This window comes from Belonocnema kinseyi, chromosome 7 (genome assembly GCF_010883055.1).
Source record: "Belonocnema kinseyi isolate 2016_QV_RU_SX_M_011 chromosome 7, B_treatae_v1, whole genome shotgun sequence".
NCBI classification, from domain to species: Eukaryota; Metazoa; Arthropoda; class Insecta; order Hymenoptera; family Cynipidae; genus Belonocnema; species Belonocnema kinseyi.
The window spans coordinates 54,183,232-54,201,370 of record NC_046663.1 but is presented as its reverse complement, the minus strand read 5'-3'; the positions used below and the strand labels follow the sequence as shown (position 1 = coordinate 54,201,370).

Sequence of the window (18,139 nt, the reverse complement as noted above, 5' to 3'; positions counted from 1 at the left end):
TCTGGCTCTGATGGAGATGATTCATCAGATGACGAGAATTCGGGATCGGAATTTCCCAGACCGAATGTATCATATTGATCTGTTTTCCATAACTACACAGCATCTCAAAAACAATTGGTACCAAATCACGTTTTTTCATGGAGTAACGAAGAAAAAGTTTGTCCTGGAAATTTCTGTAAAGAAATCAGCAGGAAATATTTGTCGCAATCAAAACTAGGTGATTTCGAAACTCACATATACGAATCACGAACAAGAGCATTATGTAATAATGAACAATGTCGCCAGAGGACTACTAGATTTTGTATTGATTGCAACATGTAATGCTGCTTACATTGTTTCTCAAAATGACATTCTAAAACAACAGGATCAAAATGATTTCAACGGATTGAAATCTGAAATGAAAAAAATTCTCCATAAAAAAAAATAAAAAAATGTAAAAAAAATATATATAATCCCTTAAAAAAAAGAGACTATCGATATTCGTCGACCTCCATGTTGGTGATAGTTGGGCAACGTAAACTTTGTTTGCGGCAGACGGACGATAGATATTCGTGAATCATTTTACTCTTACACGATGCTTAGAACTAGGAAAATTTTTTATTGAAAAGCTATGCGCTTTTCGGAAAATTTGTCAAGAATAAAAAGTTCTTGTAATCAGCCGAGAAATACGCCTGAATTTTTCCGGAGCATTTTGAGCAAAATTTTGAATTTTGCAAAAATTGTTCATACGCAAAATCCAAAATTTTGCTGAAAATGCTTCGAAAAAATTCAGGCGTATTCGTTGGCTGATTACAAGAACTTTTTATTCTTGATGATTTTTCCGAAAAGCGCATCGTTTATTGTAAAAAAATTCATGAATGTTTTCACAAAAATTTTGCCATTGAGACGCCATTTTGAAAATACTAAAACGAAAAATCGATCTTTGAACCATGGATTCTCAAAGTTTAGACATTTATTTCACCGGTTAGTGAGATTCCAGGTTAATTGCAGACTCGAAAAGCTTTGGAAAATGGTTCACAAAAAAAAATAGACACGAAAAATCACGTTTTTTTTTGTTTAAACTGCATTTTGGGATAATAAGAAAGTTTTTTGAGGAATTTCATTAGCACCGTCGGAAAGAGAAGATCTTAAGCAATAAAAATATATGTGTCTCAATTTTTTCTAGTGTCGAATAGTCTTAGTTATTGGCCGTTGAAAAGCAGTGTACCGGTAGTGGCGTTTTGGCCGTTTAAGGGTTAATGGGGTTTGCGGAACCTCTAAATATAATTTTTTGTTTTTTCAAGAACGCATTTATTTTTGTATAGCTTCAAACCAATGTTGGGGCGATATAGATAAAAATTCAACAAACAAACAATTCCAATTATTTTTGGATCACCCTAAAAAACACAGCTCCTTGAAACAAAAACAGGAATACAGTCTTTCATTATGCTTTTTCCAATAAATTTAGATATTCTTACTTATTTTTTTGTTTATTAATATTTTTCTTAGTTTATTCTGCAAGTTATGCATACGAATTCGAGCTAAAATTATACACTAAGAAGAAGTTGCCCCTTTCCTATTTTAAATTAATGGGAAACTTCATGGTTTTAGGGTCACGGGTTAATATTAACGGATTTCACTCAAATTTGGAGATCATTTTTCTGGACATTCGAACAAAACTAGAGGATCAGATACAAAAAATTATGATTTAAAAAATTAAAGGCCACTGTAGTGCATGCAGACAGATAATACGCCATTCCTTAATATATTTGGGATAATTTTTCGTTGTAGAAGATAAAAACAATTTAATTTTTGAGATACACTTTTTCATACTATAAATCACATACAAGTTTTCACTTTGGACCATTTTTCCACTGTACACTACGCTTAATTTTTTATACTTTTTTTATACTTTTGTACTTAATTTGTAATTTTTTTCCTCATTTCTTCTGAAAAATTATTTAGAATGAAAGATAATTTAATTTGCAGAATTTGCGGAAAAACGTTGCGGAGAAAATGGCCTTTGGGTATCTCGCAGTGGTCTTGCGACAGAAAAAGACTCTCCCATTGGTTGGACGAATTACACTCCGTGTTATACAGAAGAAACAATTTCCCTCTTCCAGAAGATTTATGCAGGAAGCGAGGAGGATGCCAGGGTAAGAAAAGCATAACATTTTAAGGATAAAAAATGTTTGTCAATCACTTATATCGAATTAAAATAACAAAACAAATCAATGAGCAATTAGGATAATTATACTTAATGTTAATGTTTATATTGTATAATGATGTAGTTTTGACTTTTTTCAGTAGGTCAATTTGGAAGATTCACAATTGAAAACTCTTAGTTTTAAAACTTTTAAAATAAACATTTCTTATTTTTGATGATTTTATAGATCAAACGTCAAGGTTTTCGTACGAAATCTTCCAAATTCAAAAATTTTTTAACATAAATCATAAAAATTATAGAATTTTTAATTTTAAAACTAAATACTGACATCAGTTTTAATTGCGAATTGTCAAAATTAATAACTTTTCAAATTTAGGGATTTAAAATTTAATGTACTACAATTTTGAAGAGTCACAATTAAAAACTGTTCAATTTTAAAGATGTATAAATAAAGTTTCTTGAATTTGGATGATTATGAAGATCGAAGGTCAATTTTTTAATTCCAAACCTTTCATATTCAAAAAATTTATAATTTAAATCATCAAAATTGGGCAATAGTTAATAGTGAAATTCAAAACTTACCTAATTTTTAAATTTGAATTTTCGAAACTAAACACTCAATTCTAGAGACGTACAATTTGAAGTTCTACAAGTACAATTATTTACAATTGAATGTTCTTAAAGTTTTCCGAAGATTTCAAAAGATTTCACGGAATTTCAACTTCTTGAAATTTGAATCAATCGCAATTTTTAGTAATTTCAATTTCGAAACAAGTCACGGTATTTCTAAGGATTGCGCAAAAACGCAAAAGGTTTAAGGGAATTTGAAAGGATTCCAGGGACTTGTAATCGCTTTTAGAATATTGAATCATATTTTAATGCATTTTAACGGATTTCCCGAGATTTGGAAAGATTCTCAAGGATTTTAAAGACTTTAATGAATTTTAACGAAATTGCAAAGATTTCAAGAGATCTCAGTAAATTTTTTAATTTTTCATGGAAATTTAAGGGTTATAACCGATTTTAAAGGAATATGGATTTGTATGGGATTTTGAATATATAATATAATATATTAATTTTAAAGGATATCAAGGGATTTTATTTGTACTTTGAAAATTTTAAAGGATTTAAAGACAATTCAAAAGTTTGCAGGGGATTTCATAAGATTTGCAAATATTTGAAAGGATTTTGCTGGTTTTTAGGGGATATAATGGGATTTCGATGATTTTAAGGGATTTCCACAAATTTTAATGGCTTTCGTAATACCTAATGACTTTTAATATATTTTAAAGAATTTAAAAAAATTCGGAAAATGATTCTCACAGATTTTAAATATTTTAAGAGATCTTGTGAGATGTTGATGTTGCAATATATCACGAAATTTTAATGATTTTAAACGAATTTTTAAGATTTAAGCAAATTTCCACGGATTTATATACACTATTAGGCCATTTCCCTTTCGGGGTAGGCGTGGCTCACTCGGTGGGAGAAAGGAGTAATGTGTGGAAGGAATGGAGAATTTTTAGATTGATCCAGAATTCTCGTGTTATTTATCTAAATAACACGTTCGTTCCGCAACATTTCTCCGACCCATGTTGCTGATCAATCTCTTTAGCAATCACCCTTATGGAATTTTAAAGATCTCATTCAGAGGATTTCAAAGGATTTTCGCATGATTTAAAAATTGTAAGGGATTTATAAATTTTTCAAAGAATTAACGAGATTTCGAAGGGTTGCAAATATTTTCAGGAATTACACGAGATTTTATTGAATGCTTAGGGATTTAAAGAATAATCTCACTCCTTGACTTTCTATTTATTGGACAAAAGCAATGCAATCGTCTAAAGCATTTTATCTATTGCTAGTACAGTAAAACCCTTCAATAGCCTTCCCTTCTATAGCCCTTCCGAGAATTGACCTCGCGCCGCAGGTAGGTGTAACAGGAGCTGCGCGAGGTGCGCGGGATCTGCTGTTCTCACTCAGGCGAGCACTCAGGCATAAACAAAAAAAATCGGCATAGGCTCTAGTGAGTTAGTCCCCACCCAACATCAGCCCAAAAATCAGCGCTATAGAATAGTTTCACTGTAATTTTGATGAAACTTCTAGTATTCGTATCTTTAGGCCTTAAAAAAATTACCCTGAAATAATTTTATTTTTAATTCCAAAACTTATTATATTACATATAATTATATATATTTAATTATATATATGATTATATATATTAATAATCTTAAGTAAAAGAAAGACCAGAATACAGTGCTCAAAAGTTCGATTTCATGAAGAATTGACGTTTTTTGTTTTAAGGGTAGTTTTCAGGTACTCGTGGGGGTGTGTGGGGGCGTCAAACCCATATGTCTGATACATGAAATTCTTCGTTGGATAATTTTCTACAGGTCCCCTATACATTCCCGTCACATTTGTTTAAACACTAAAAAATAATGTCAAAAACTCAAAAAAGTGATTTTTATCCATGCATTTTACATGGGAAATAAAATAATTTTTTTTAAATTACGGAATTTCTTTTTTCTGTGTTGGAATGAAATGGGGGAGATCGTTGCCCTCCAAAAAAAAGTGTTTTTGAGCCACCTTAATTCACAGCTACAGTATTATGTAAAAGTCATGTGCTATATTTTACAAGAACGATTTTTAAAATTGCTTACCATTCCAGGAACGCAAAAAATCCATATCTTTATTCTTTTTGCAAGGACGCAATTCGTTGTAAAATTCTCTCAAACGTGGATATGACAGTCCAAAACCAATTAAAATAATGAAGCTTCAAACTCACCCCTTGCTGTGAAATATCATGTGTATCGTCTCGACTTACGTTTTTAATTATGTTTCGAGAAATTAAGAGATATCCCATCTTCATGTTTAAATGACTTTTAGAGTACATTGTTAAATATCTAAAACATTTTTTTTAATTGAGTTCAAAGATTTATTTTCGAAAATTCTAAACAAATTTTGAAAATTGTTTTTTTGTCCAAAAATATTTCTTCCAAACTGATTATTATAACAAATAATTAAAACAGTCAAATTATCATTAAAATCAGCAAAGTTATGAGACCTCAAAAAAAGTTTGAGAAAACAGATACTAGACGTTTTATCAAAATTGCTAAAAATAAATAAAATTTTTCAGATGATTTGAGATGGCTCACGTACGTAATATAAAATATTACATAAAAAAAAAGAATTTTATATGGGTTTTTAAACTGAATTATACTAATAAACTGTCAAAGTAGGTGGTAGAAAAAAAGAGACAAAACCTCAATGAAAAAAGATTTGATTGAATCCACGAGAGTTTTGATCTTTCAACCATAGAATATAGTTATTCTATGCACCACAAAATATTTGGTTGACTTAACTGAAGTTTTTTGCTATCTTAACCGAATCTTTTTGCAAATGGAGTATTTGGTTGATACAACCAACAAAATTTGTTGGGTCCATCAAATATTATGTTGAATCAACCAAAATTTGTTTTATTTAACTAAATTTGCATGTATATCCAAGAAAAAAATTCTTTAGGGTAAAGACATTTTTTTCTGAGTACACCAAGCAGAAATATCTGAGCTTTAGTGTGAATAAATTTAATGAATGAATTAGAAGATTAATATCATTAATCATCTTCATTCTTATTTCAGATGAAGTTCAACATAGCCGAGTGGACGCGAAATTTAGAATTCGTTGGACTGACTGTCTCTCTAGTAGCGTTACTCATTTCCTTAGCAATTTTCTGTCAATTTAGGTAAATTAAAAAATTGATCGTTCTTTTTTTAATCTAGTATTCCGATTATCCTTAACATTGGTTATAATTATTTTTTTAGGTCTTTAAGAAATACTAGAACGAGAATACATAAGAACCTGTTCGTCGCCATGGTGATTCAAGTGGTTATAAGATTAACATTGTATATAGACCAAGCCTTGTCAAAAAGAAACTTGCTTATTTTTAAATTTGGAATAGAAAACATTGTAAGTATTTATTTAAAGATAACATACAAAATTATAAGCAAATACGTAAAAAAATATATTTCTTATCACATCACCTCAAAGATGAATTTGAAACAAAATAGTGGAATTTTTGAACGAAAAAGATTAAAATGCAACCAAAAACAGCTGAATTTTAGAACCAAACATTTTTCAACGAAATAGTTGAATTTAAAACTAGAAAAGATAAATCTTCAACCTAAAATAAAATAGTTACATTTTTAGTTTTAAAAATTAATTCTAAAATGCGAATGCTAAACATAGTCGTTAAATTTTCAACCAAACATATACATTTTTAACTGAAATGATGAATCTTAAAGAATGAATTTTCAACAAAAGAGTTTAAAATTCAAACAAAAGAACAGTTTTTAACTAAAAAGTTTACAATAAATTAATGTTCAACCAAATAGTTCAATTTTCAACCAAAGAGATGAATCTTCAAATAAAAATATAATTCTTTTTCAAATTAGTGTTACTTTAACTTGTTAGGTTTACTGTCAACCAAAAAAGAAGAATTTTCAATGAAATAAAGGACTTTTAAACCAAATGGTTGAATTTTAAACTGTAAAAGATCAATTTTAAACCTCAAATGAAACACTTACATTTTTAGTTTAAAAAATTAGTTCTATCTAAAAATAACGAATTTTCAATAAAATTGTAAGATTTTCATGCCAAGAGATACATTTTCAAGTAAAATTATGAATCTTTAAAAAAATGAGATTTCAACAAAATAGATGAATCTCCAACTGAGAACATAAGTTTTCTAAAAAGTAGTTCAACTTGAACTCATTTGGTTTATTTTCAACTAAAAAAGAAGAATTTTCAACCAAATATTTAGATTTTGAACTAGGAAATATCAATTTTTAACCCAGAATTAACTTGTTAAATTTTTAGTTTAAAAAATGAATTCTCAGCAACAACGAAAACACACATTTTTAACAAAAAATGTAAATTTTTATCCAAATAAAAGATAGATTTTTAATTAAAATTATCAATTTAAAAAAAAAAATGAATTTTCAACAGAAATTTTAACAATTAACCCAAAAGATGATTTTTTAACCAAAAAGATAAATTTTCTACAAATGTAATGGTTTCAATTCCAACCATAGAGATTAATCTTTAAATAAAAATATAAATTTCTTTGAAAACAATTCAACTTTAACTCATTTAGTTCCTTGTCAACCAAAAATGAAAAAATGAAGAATGATCTAAAAAATAAATGAATTTTTAACCAAAAAGACCAAAGAGATGAATCTTTAACTAAGAATATAATTACATTTAAAAGTAATTCTACTTTAACTCATTTAGCTTATTGTTAACCAAAAAAAGAAGAGTTTGAAGAAAAATAAATGCATTTTCAATGAAATATTGGATTTTTTAACTAGAAAACATCCATTTTTAACCCAGAATGAAATAGTTAAAATTTTAGTTAAAAAAATTCATTCTTAACCAAAAAAAACGCATTTTCAAAAAAATAGATAAATTTTCAACCAAGGATATAAAAAAAAGCAAAGATATAAAACAAAGAAAAGTTACCACTGGTAGGTGGCAACTAACTCATTATAGTTAAAAAAATGAATTCACAAGAAAAGTAAAAACGAATTTCAAACAAAATAGTTAAATTTTCAAGAAGAGAGAAGTGTTGATTTTTCTGATAATTAATCGAAGTAATTTTTGTATAAAATGTTTAGCCTGTACTTTGTGAAACCACTTACGTCCTTTTGGAATATGCGAGAACCGCGATGTTCATGTGGATGTTCATCGAGGGATTTTTTCTTCATAGTATAATATCAGGTAGATAATAAATTTGTTTGAAAAAAATAGAAAAATTGACAATATTTTTCGAAACTTGAAAGATATTTTCCTTCTTTAGTTTTAAAAAAGTTTCTAAAAAGTACTTAAAATAAAAGAGGTTAATGTTTGGAAAGTTTGGAATCCTGACACATTCTCATCAACATGCAAAAGTTGGATAGTACTTTCAATTTAATTTTCTTCTGCTTTGTGTTTCTTCAAAATAGAAACTTCTCCGCTAGTTGAAAGACTTTTCTCGTTAAGCTTTAAACTTATTTCACAAATATAAAAGACTTCTCTTTTACAAGAGGATTGGAATAACTTGTATTTATACTTTATAAATAAAATGGTACACTATATCATAAAAAAAACATGAAGTAATATAATAAAATTTCTATTAAAAAGTACATTATTGCCTTTGAAAAATTTTTTTTAACTTTTTTCATAACAGTTACGGTCTTCCAAGAAGCTTCATATTACCAGGTATATAGATTGGTGGGTTGGGGTCCTCCTGCCTTTCTAACCTTGGCTTGGGCTACTGTAACCGCAATTTACTATCATCCATCAAAGTAAGTGACCATAAAAATTAAGAATTATTTAAAGCAGGCACTGTGCCTCTGCAAAAAGGGTTTCGTAATCTATTAAGACGTTAATTAAGTCGTTCAAACCTCCCCCTCACATACTTACCTTCCCCTACTTCACCTACTTTCCCCTCTGCATCCCTAGTTCTTTTTCCCATACTTCACAACTTCAAACTTTCAGTTCGTCTCCCTTCCCCAACCTCTTCCTTCTCTGCTTTCCCACCCCTCACTAACCCAGCTAACAATCTTTTCTCCTACTGCCTTCCCCAGCTAACACTCTCTTCCTCTACTGCCTTCCAGAGCCTTCACTTTCCCTCCTCTATTCATTCGCACTACCTTACTACCTTTCCTCTCGCTTCCAATAATTTCCCCTACTTCCCCTCACTTCCACTCATTCCCCCTCACTAATTTCCCCTTACTTACTCTTCTTACCCTATCCCTATTTACCCCTTACTCCCACCACCTCTTATTCCCCCTACTAACCCTCCAATAACTTCCCGCAATTCTCCTCACTTCCTCTCCTGGGAAAAAATATTCGTCTAATGGACACCCGGTCGAAACTATAACGTTTTACGCCCGGGGATGCGGAACCCTAAAAAACGAAAAATTGGGCGATTTCGCTGTTCACATTTCATTGACTTACATACTAAACAAAGATATATTTATTCTATGTAATCCTATCTAAAAAAAATGACGTTACCAAATATTTCGAAAATATCGGTCACATTGCTGTCGAAAACCTGATTGGTTTCGACACTGCGTGAATATGACTTTTATTTTCTCCACCATAAATTTTGCTAATCATAATTGCCAAATAAATAATTTTATTTCAGCATAAAATTTATTTTCAAGTGCACGGAAAGAAATTTTGGTAAACCGCTCTCTCAAGAAGTCGCGCTGTTGCGCTGAATGATGGGACGTTGCATGATTCCTCAGAGGGACAACTGTTTTATCGTTTTGGGCGAGCTGTTGCCCCTGAATGGCAAGGCCACTAGACGTGTGAGTGCAACGCCTCTCCCTCTGGCGGAGAGAGTAACAATACCACTATGAGGCGATGCTGCAACGCTTTCTCTTGTACGTGCTGCTCGCCTTCGTGATTTTCGTTTATGATTTAATTGTTTTTATCTAAATATGGACTCATTTTTTCAAAAGTTCGGATTTGAAGATATCCGAGACACCGTAATGCGTTATTATCTTTCTTTTTTCTATACACGCTTGCTAGACTGATTGAGATAACCTAATCATTTTTTTGAAGCAAAAGTTTGCTTCAAAAAAACGTTTAGATTATATCGATAACAATAAGATTATGTCAAAATAAGACTTAAGTCTTATTTTCCAAGTGCTGTTTGTAAATGCCGTATATATAAGATAACATTGGTGCGATCCTGGCTTGAAAAATTGTAGTAATATAGTTGCTTCAGGTAATAAAATCAAAATTTTAAAAAGATCTATTGTACAGTTTCATGTGGAGCGTCCACGTTTTCCTTTTAAGTGCAACAGCGCTCCTTCAACTCGGAAAAAGGAGTCTCCGCCAGTTCGAGTTAGTTGTTCTCCCAAAACGGGAGCGCCGTTCACCCAAACGAAGCGTGCCGCTGCACTAGGCTTGTGGTGGCTCTGCGTGCTCAGTCATAGTAAAACGGCTTTCCGAAATTTCTTTCCTTGTGCTACTAGAAATTGTTGACAAAAGATAACATCTTGATTTAAATCATTTTTGAACCTTGGAAAGTAATTTTTTCATGAAAATTTGCAAATATTTTAATGATTCAATTTTATTTTAAAAGATTCATTTTAAGTCATGAAGATTTCAAAATATGTCGAAAAAGAATCGAAAAGATTTCCAGACAATTTTTTTTATTTTATAGGATTTTAAACACTTGAGGAATACTGAGTTGTTTTAATAGTTTTTAAAATATTCAAAAATTAATAAAATCTTGAGACAAAAAAATCCAAAAGAAATTCGCTTTTAAAGAATTAGAAAAAAGTAGATTTTTAATATTTTGAGCAAAAACCTTCAAAGCTTTTTAATGATCTCAAAAGTTTTCAGAAAAATAAAACAAATTTCTTAAGATTTCTGGGAAAATTTGTATGGTTTTTCATGTACAACATTATTTTTAAAAGAATATCAAAAAATATGTCAAAACATTACGAAATATTTCGAAAAATGTTGAGTAAAAGGTAGATTTTTGAAGAAAAAGTTTCAAAGTTTTTATGATTTATGAAAGTTTTCAATAGAACAATGCAATTTTCTTAAAAATTCTTGGAAAAATTGTATTTATTTTTTATTTAAAAAATGAATTTTAAGATCAAATTGAAAAAGACTTCGAATCATTTCAAAATTTGCGTGAAATTCCAAAAAAGAATTTAAAAAAATTGCAGACAAATTTGCTGAATTTGGAGGATTACAAAATTTTAAAAAGTTTCCAGATATTCAGAAGTTTTGAAGCGATTCAAAAGTAATTTACAACTTGTCAATATTTCGAAAAATGTTTTAAACAACATAGATTTTTGAAGCTATCGAAAAAAACTTTTTAAGAACAGAAATTCAAAAATGGTTTTTTATTTAAAAATTAATTTCAAGATAATATTTAGAAAAATATTTCTAAGAGTCCTGAATATATTTTACACTATCTTAAATTTTGCCTAATATTCGGTATAATCCTGTAAAATATAAAAAAATGTCTTTAAAATTTTCTCTATTTTTTTAACACATTGGTAATCTTCAAAAATGGTATTGAATTTTCTCAAAAATCTTGGGAAAATCATATTGATATAACTTTGAAAACAAATTTACAATACTTATTTCAGATCGCAGAATTCTGAATGTTTCTCAATTTCTTTGCTACTATTCTATAATTTGTAAACTTGTTTACATTTTCAAAGAGATACACAAGAAAGATCAAATTATGGTAAAATATTTATTTTGATTTGATGAGATTTGAGATGAAATCTAAGGTTGTGGAAGAAAAATTTTAGTGATCAGTTTTATTTTTAAAAAGAAATTTAAGGTTTTAAAGATATTAAAATGTGTCGAAAAAAGATTCTGAAGGATTTCAGGACAGTTTTTTTAATTTTTCAGGATTTTAAAAATGTTTAGGAAACCTGCATTTTTACGGGATTCAAAAGCATATAAATCCTTAATATTTTTGGGAAACTTTTAAATTATTATTTATTTTTTTGATTAATTTTAAAAACAATTCGAAAAGATTGCGAAATCTTTTTAATGAATTTTTAAAAGTTCGTAAGAAATTAATTGTTTTTTAGATAATAATTACGAAGAAAAGTTTACAATTTATGAAATATTTTTTTCAAAACTGAATTTTTCAAAACATAAAAGGTTTCTTGAAAAAACCAAATTTATTTTAGCTGATAAAAAATTGAGAAATAGAACAAACATTTTTAATCGATATAGAGGACAATTTTTATTCTTCAGATGTTGGTGGGGTTATAATCTGACCTCGTATTTCTGGATCCTCGAAGCGCCTAGAATGGCAGTGATAGTGGTAATGATAAAAATTAAACTTTCTTCAAATTTCATATTTCCCGTGTAAGTTTTAATGAGAAAGATTGACGAAATATTTCTTTATATTTCAGGTCAATTTCCTCTTCCTCGTGAATATCATTCGTGTCTTGGTAGTGAAACTTCACCAGAGCCACTCTAGTGAGACTGAAAAAGTCAGGTAAAGAAAGTTTATTTTATTATATAATAATTTGTTCTCAAATTTAAATGAAATAATTTTCTTTGCTAACTTATAATCATACGCGAATTTATAGTCGAAAAATGATTTTATTGAATGTTGATTAGAAACTAGAACATTCACACGCTCTGTTAACTCGATTTTTTTCTCACGCGATTTTAAAATTAAAACACAAAAATTTTTTAAAAAAGCAGTTGAATTCTGAAAAAATAGATAAATTTTCAACCACACAGTTGCACTTTTAATCGAAAAAGATGCAATTTATATGAAGAAGATTAATTTTCTACCAAAAAAGACCAATTATCCACCAAAAATGAAAGAGTAAAATTTTCAGTTTAAAAACTTTTTGTTAACAAAATAGTTCAATTTTAAATCAAGATGTGAATCTTAAAAAAAAATAACAAAATAGTTAAACTTTTAGCAAATAAATTGAACTTTCGTACAGTTGGTGACGCAGTTCAAGGAGAATTGTTTTAAATTTGGTTAAAAGTGTTGTAGTATCAAAAAAGCCATCGTTATTCCCGATCGACGAAGCAAGGGTCACGGTCACACGCTGCATATTCGTTAATTTTAAAATAGCAAATTCGTTTCAAAATTTTCACTCGAATTCCGTTGATTTCAGATCATTACACCAAATTGTATGCTAGTTGGATTTGATTTAATACCAATTTCAAACTCTAAAACCCTTTTTGTCGGGAGAGAATGGCCCCTCGATTATAAGTCAATCGATTTATCTCGAATCAAAGCAACTTGTCCATTTTTGCATCAATGTTCAATCATGGTAATAAAATAAAGTTTAACTAAAAAAGAAAGATTTTTCAAATATTATAATAGACCACAACTTTCCTTCTCATTTTAATTCATTGCGTGTCCCCTGAAGCGCTTACATGGCCCCCGTTCCTGAAAATCTTTTTTTTTCATGTATTATTTTCTCTAATGTTATCTGAATTATTTCAAACTATTTATATAAATATTTATCTATAGATCTTCACTTCTTTTTTTAGACAACGAGTGAGCGAGCGAGGGTAAAACCGCATCTTAATTTTCTTTTACTATTACATAACCATTACTCACAAATCTGGATACTTCTGGTATAATTTCCTTTTTCATTCAATTCTCCTCTTTCTAAATCTTACTATTTTATCCATATTCATTCTTTCATTCTTTGTCGTTCACTTCTCTAATCCTCTGAAACTCCTAAATCCACTCATCACGCAATATATTCTGCCCTAGAATTTTTACCACATCCTCTGGCCATCTTACTTTATCTTCCATTTATCTTCTACACCTTTCCCATACATTCTCTTAGAAAGAAATCGGTTAAGATGGTTCGGACATGTTGAGAGAATGCCAAATGAACGACTAACGAAACAAGTGTATCAAGGTAAAGTAAATGGCTATGTGCCCAGAGGTAGACCGCGGAAAGAATGGTTAGAATGTGTGAATGAGACCCTACTTAGAAGAGACATAAGAAGTTACAGAAACACGAGAGCCTGCATGAAAGAATGCATGGACATAAAAGAAGCTAGAGAAGTATGCCAGGACAGGAAAGTATGGCGGAAAATAGTTAATAAAAAGAGTGTCAGTAGAGTGAATGACGCCTGAAACAAAGACCTTGGCTATTAATGGACCCAAGTGGGGAACCTTACATAACGGCTTCGTGAGGTTCTTCGCTTGGGGTGATTGCTAGAGAGATTGATCAGCAACCTGGGTCGGAGCAGTGTTGCGGAACGAACGTGTTATTTACATAAATATCACGAGAATTCTGGATCAATCTGAAAAATCTCTTTCCCATCCACACACTACTCCTTTCCCCTGCCGAGTGAGTCACGCCTACCCCGAAAGGGCAATGGCTTAATGGTGTAATAATAATAATAAGAATAATAATAATAAGAATAATAATAATAATATACTTTATTTACCCATTCCATCCATTTACTTACCACTTTTCCCAATCTAAACCTTGCTATTCTGGTTTATTTTCTTTCATCCCATCATCTTTTTGAATACTTTGGCACATTTTATTTTATTATCATCTTATACTATTTATCGTATTTTGATTCCTCAAAGATCCTTCATCTTTCTATTGATTGTCTTTCCCTGTTCCTTTTCTCCAATTTTTCAAAGCTTAATCCAATCCCCTCTCCTACATCTCTAGCACTAAAGCACTCTCTTCTTTTGTTTTCCCATTTTATTAATTCAATCACCCTCGCCCTGCTTTCTTCTAATAAATAATTTTAAAAACACTTTTTCTCTAACTCTTCCTTTGACTTCCTGACCCAGCCATTCCCTCCCTTAGCTTCGTCTTAAACTGACATGCCCTTTTCTTACTGTAGCACTTAATTTATCTCTTTGCGTATCCGGACGTCCTCCAGTCTTCTCCCGAATAAAAAATAAGTATTACTAAGTATTGGGACCAGTACTTTTTTCGCGAAAAAGTATTGGATCTCCAATACTTATTCGCGAAAAAAGTATTAGCTTCAATACTTACTAATACTTCTTTTTCGTACAGGCCCTAGCGTTATACATTTCTTGTAAACTTTCATGCTTTCTTCTTCCTCTGCCAGTGCTCCCAAAAATGGCCGGTGCGCTCCTCTACTTGCGTCAAGTAGAATTTTCACATTTCTAAAGAGAAGAGATTTTAGAGAATAGTCATAGCAGTGTATCTAATAAATGCATTCTCATTCTCCAATCCTTTTTTAACCCTCTTTTTCCTATTCCCCGTGTACCCGTTATCCCTTCTCTATCCTCTGCCACCAACACTATATTTTCCGCTTATGCCAGTTTTTGCATCTTTTCTTTTCCCATACTAACTCCTTCCAATCCTTCTCTCTTGATTTCTTCTTCTAAGTCTGAGTTAATTATATTTAATAAAAATGGGCTTATAGGGCATCCTTGATTTACTCCTATCACTAACCAGAAACTACTGCTTGCTCTCCTATCCTCACCCTGCTCTTTGTCTCTTTAAAAATTTCCGATAATATTTTTATTAACCCCTCTCGTATCTCGTACATCCACATTTCTTTTCTGAACTCTATTTGATTCGGTGGCTCTGTCTTTTCTTCCCAACTTCTTTCTTCATCCTCTCCGATAAAACAGTCACATATACTTTATATAATATAGGAATTAGTTTCAATCCTCTATAATCTTTAACTTCTTTCCCTTTGCCTTTCTTCTCTAAGGGTACCACTACTCCTTCTTTCCATAACTCCGGCTACTCCTCTCCTTTCTATACTCTATTGCACATTATCCATGCCCATTCCTTTAATTATGTCCCCCATAATTCCATATTTTATTTTGAATCTCATCTATACCAGATGCCTTTCCATCTTTCGCTATTCCTTACATCTTAATTATTTCTTCCCTTGTTATGTCCTCTTCCTCATCTCTTTCACTAAGATATTTTCCTCCTTTCCTAACTCTCCTCTCTACCGCACCTAACCAATCTATAAAATATTTATTTTGATTTAAATTGCCATCTCAATGTCGTAGTTTACTCTTCTTCTCTCTTTACTTTTTAATAAAAAAACGAATAATTCTGAACACAAAAAGATGAATTTGCAACAAAAAAGAAACTTATTTTCAGCCAATTAAAAGGGACGGATATTCAAAAAATAATTAAAGTTTTAACCAAATAGTTTGAATTTATTTTTCAATCCCAAAGGACGAATATTTATCAAAGCCGTTGAATTTTCGACTAAAAGAGATGACTTTAAAAAACAGTTTAATTATCAATAACATAATTCAATTTTTAATAGTGTTGGTAGCAGAGGATCAAGAAGGCACGGTGGACTAAATTACAGGAGTAAACAAATACTTAGATGGGAAAAAGTTGAATTTAAATGTAGAAAAGAAAAATATTTGGTATATACCTTGCAAACAAATGGAGATTATAGAATGTGATTATTTAATGCGCTGATAAGGCCGGCATTAGGTTATAGGGCAGAGATATAGGGATGGAAAGAAAGGAAAGAGATTGAGAGTTTGCAAGAAAGGTATATAAGGTGGACGCTAGGAGTAAACTGGAGGACGCAGGGATATATGGTCAGAAAAGAAACGCAAAGGGATAAATTAAGTACTAGAGCTGAAAAGAGGGCATAGAAATTTAGGACAAAGCTGTGGAAGGGAAGACGGAGAGGGGATAGCGATAAAGCGTTTGATGGAGGTACAGGGAAGCAGAGGGATGGCGATAGATTTAACGAGATGGGAATATGAATTATTGAAAAAAGAAGGAGGGAAAGACAATTAATATAAAAGAAGGCCGATTACTGAAAAATCAAAATATAACAAATAGTATAAGATAATAAAAAACAGAGAAGTACTAATGTATTTATAAAAGGGATAGTGAGAGGAGATGTACCAGAATAGCAGGATTTAGATTAAGAAACGAGGTAAGGAAAAGGATGTAATGGAAAAAGCAAGAGAATAGACAGTGTGGAATCTGTAAATGTGAAGTGGGAACATATAAACATGTATGGAAAGGATGTAGGAGAAGAATGGAAGATAAGAGAAGCTGTCTAGAGAATTTGGTAAAGATTTTAGGGAAAGATGGATTGGGGAAAGAGTGGATAACAGAGTTGGAGGGGTTGGAGTTTTTTATTGTTGGAGATATAGAAGACGGGTCTGGAATAAATGATGAAGAATTGGAAAAAAGCGAGAGGGAAAGACCATTTAAAAGGCAGAAGGGGATGGCTGAAGAATCAAAATATAATGAATGGTATAAGATGATAAAAAAGAAAGGAGTACCAAAGTATTTAGAAGAGGGATGGTGAGAGAAGATGAATCAGAGTTACAAGGTTTAGATTGGAAAACGAGGTAAGGGAAGGGATGTAATTAGAGAAGAAAGAGAATAGAAATTGCAAAATCTGTGAATGGAAAGAGGCAACATGAGAGCATGTATGGGAGGGATGCAGGAGAGGAGTGGAAAATCAAGGAAGCTGGCAAGAGAATGCAGAAAAGATTCTAGGTCAGAGAATGGATTGAGAGAAGAACGGATGAAGAAGCAGGAGGGGGCTAGAGAAGCGATTGAGAAAAAAATTAATTTAATAAATGGCAGAATTGAGATACAAGATAAGTAAAGAAAAAAGAAACGGAAATCGCTTAGATCAGAAGCGGGCAAATTTGTGAGTAATGGTTATGTAATAGCATAAGTAAATTAGCTGCCGTTGCATTCTCTCACTCTCTCTCTTTCTCGCTTGCACTCTCGCTTTCGATCGCTCGCTCCCTTGGTCGCTAAAACGCCCCAAATTGCGCTATCGTAAAAAATAGGAGTAAGAATCTATATTGTATAAGATTTTGTATAAATGGTTTAAATAACTGTAAATAGGAGGATAAAATATGATAAGGTAGGTAGGCGAAAGTATTGTATAAAACGGAACTCTTATTTACTCTTAGGGGGCACATTAATAATGAAGAAGGATTGAACTTTTGATCAAATATTTAGTGATTGCAAAAGTTCGTACCCGATTTAAAAATGTTTCATACAGCATTTCTCGTGGCTGCACTGTTTCTTGCCGAGCAGACATATTAAATACCTTTTTAACTGTCACACGTGTCGCTCAAATGACACTCACAACTGTCAAAATTAATTTATGAAACAATTTGTAAGTCAGGCACGAATTATGAAAAAATTATGAAAAATTCAACAAAATTTAATTTTTTTAATGAAACGACCCTGAATTAAAAATTGATGTTTCTATGGATGTCAAAATTTTTTGAGAACACGATAACTTAAAGACAATTTCAGAGAAATTAATGTTTGGAGGGCTTATTTCACTTTATAATAGTTTAAAATAGGTTTTTAATTGTAAAACTGTTCTCATATCTTAAATTTGGTACCAAAAAATTCCGTTGACTCGATTCGATTCGATTTACCTACAATATCATTATATTGTATTGAAGATTATAGAAGTTATTGTGATTTATATAATTTTTATATAATAATA

General features: G+C 30.8%; 1 protein-coding gene across 1 annotated transcript in view; it reads left to right on the top strand.

The window, feature by feature from the left end:
• Positions 1-18,139, top strand: part of LOC117177180 (PDF receptor) — a 130,595-nt gene that overhangs the window by 99,703 nt on the left and 12,753 nt on the right. Inside the window, exons 4-10 of the mRNA XM_033367693.1 lie at positions 1,969-2,135; positions 5,785-5,888; positions 5,968-6,112; positions 7,819-7,921; positions 8,370-8,487; positions 11,930-11,999; positions 12,091-12,176. Coding sequence (XP_033223584.1) covers positions 1,969-2,135; positions 5,785-5,888; positions 5,968-6,112; positions 7,819-7,921; positions 8,370-8,487; positions 11,930-11,999; positions 12,091-12,176 — 793 coding nt within the window. The remainder of the gene's footprint in view (positions 1-1,968; positions 2,136-5,784; positions 5,889-5,967; positions 6,113-7,818; positions 7,922-8,369; positions 8,488-11,929; positions 12,000-12,090; positions 12,177-18,139) is intronic.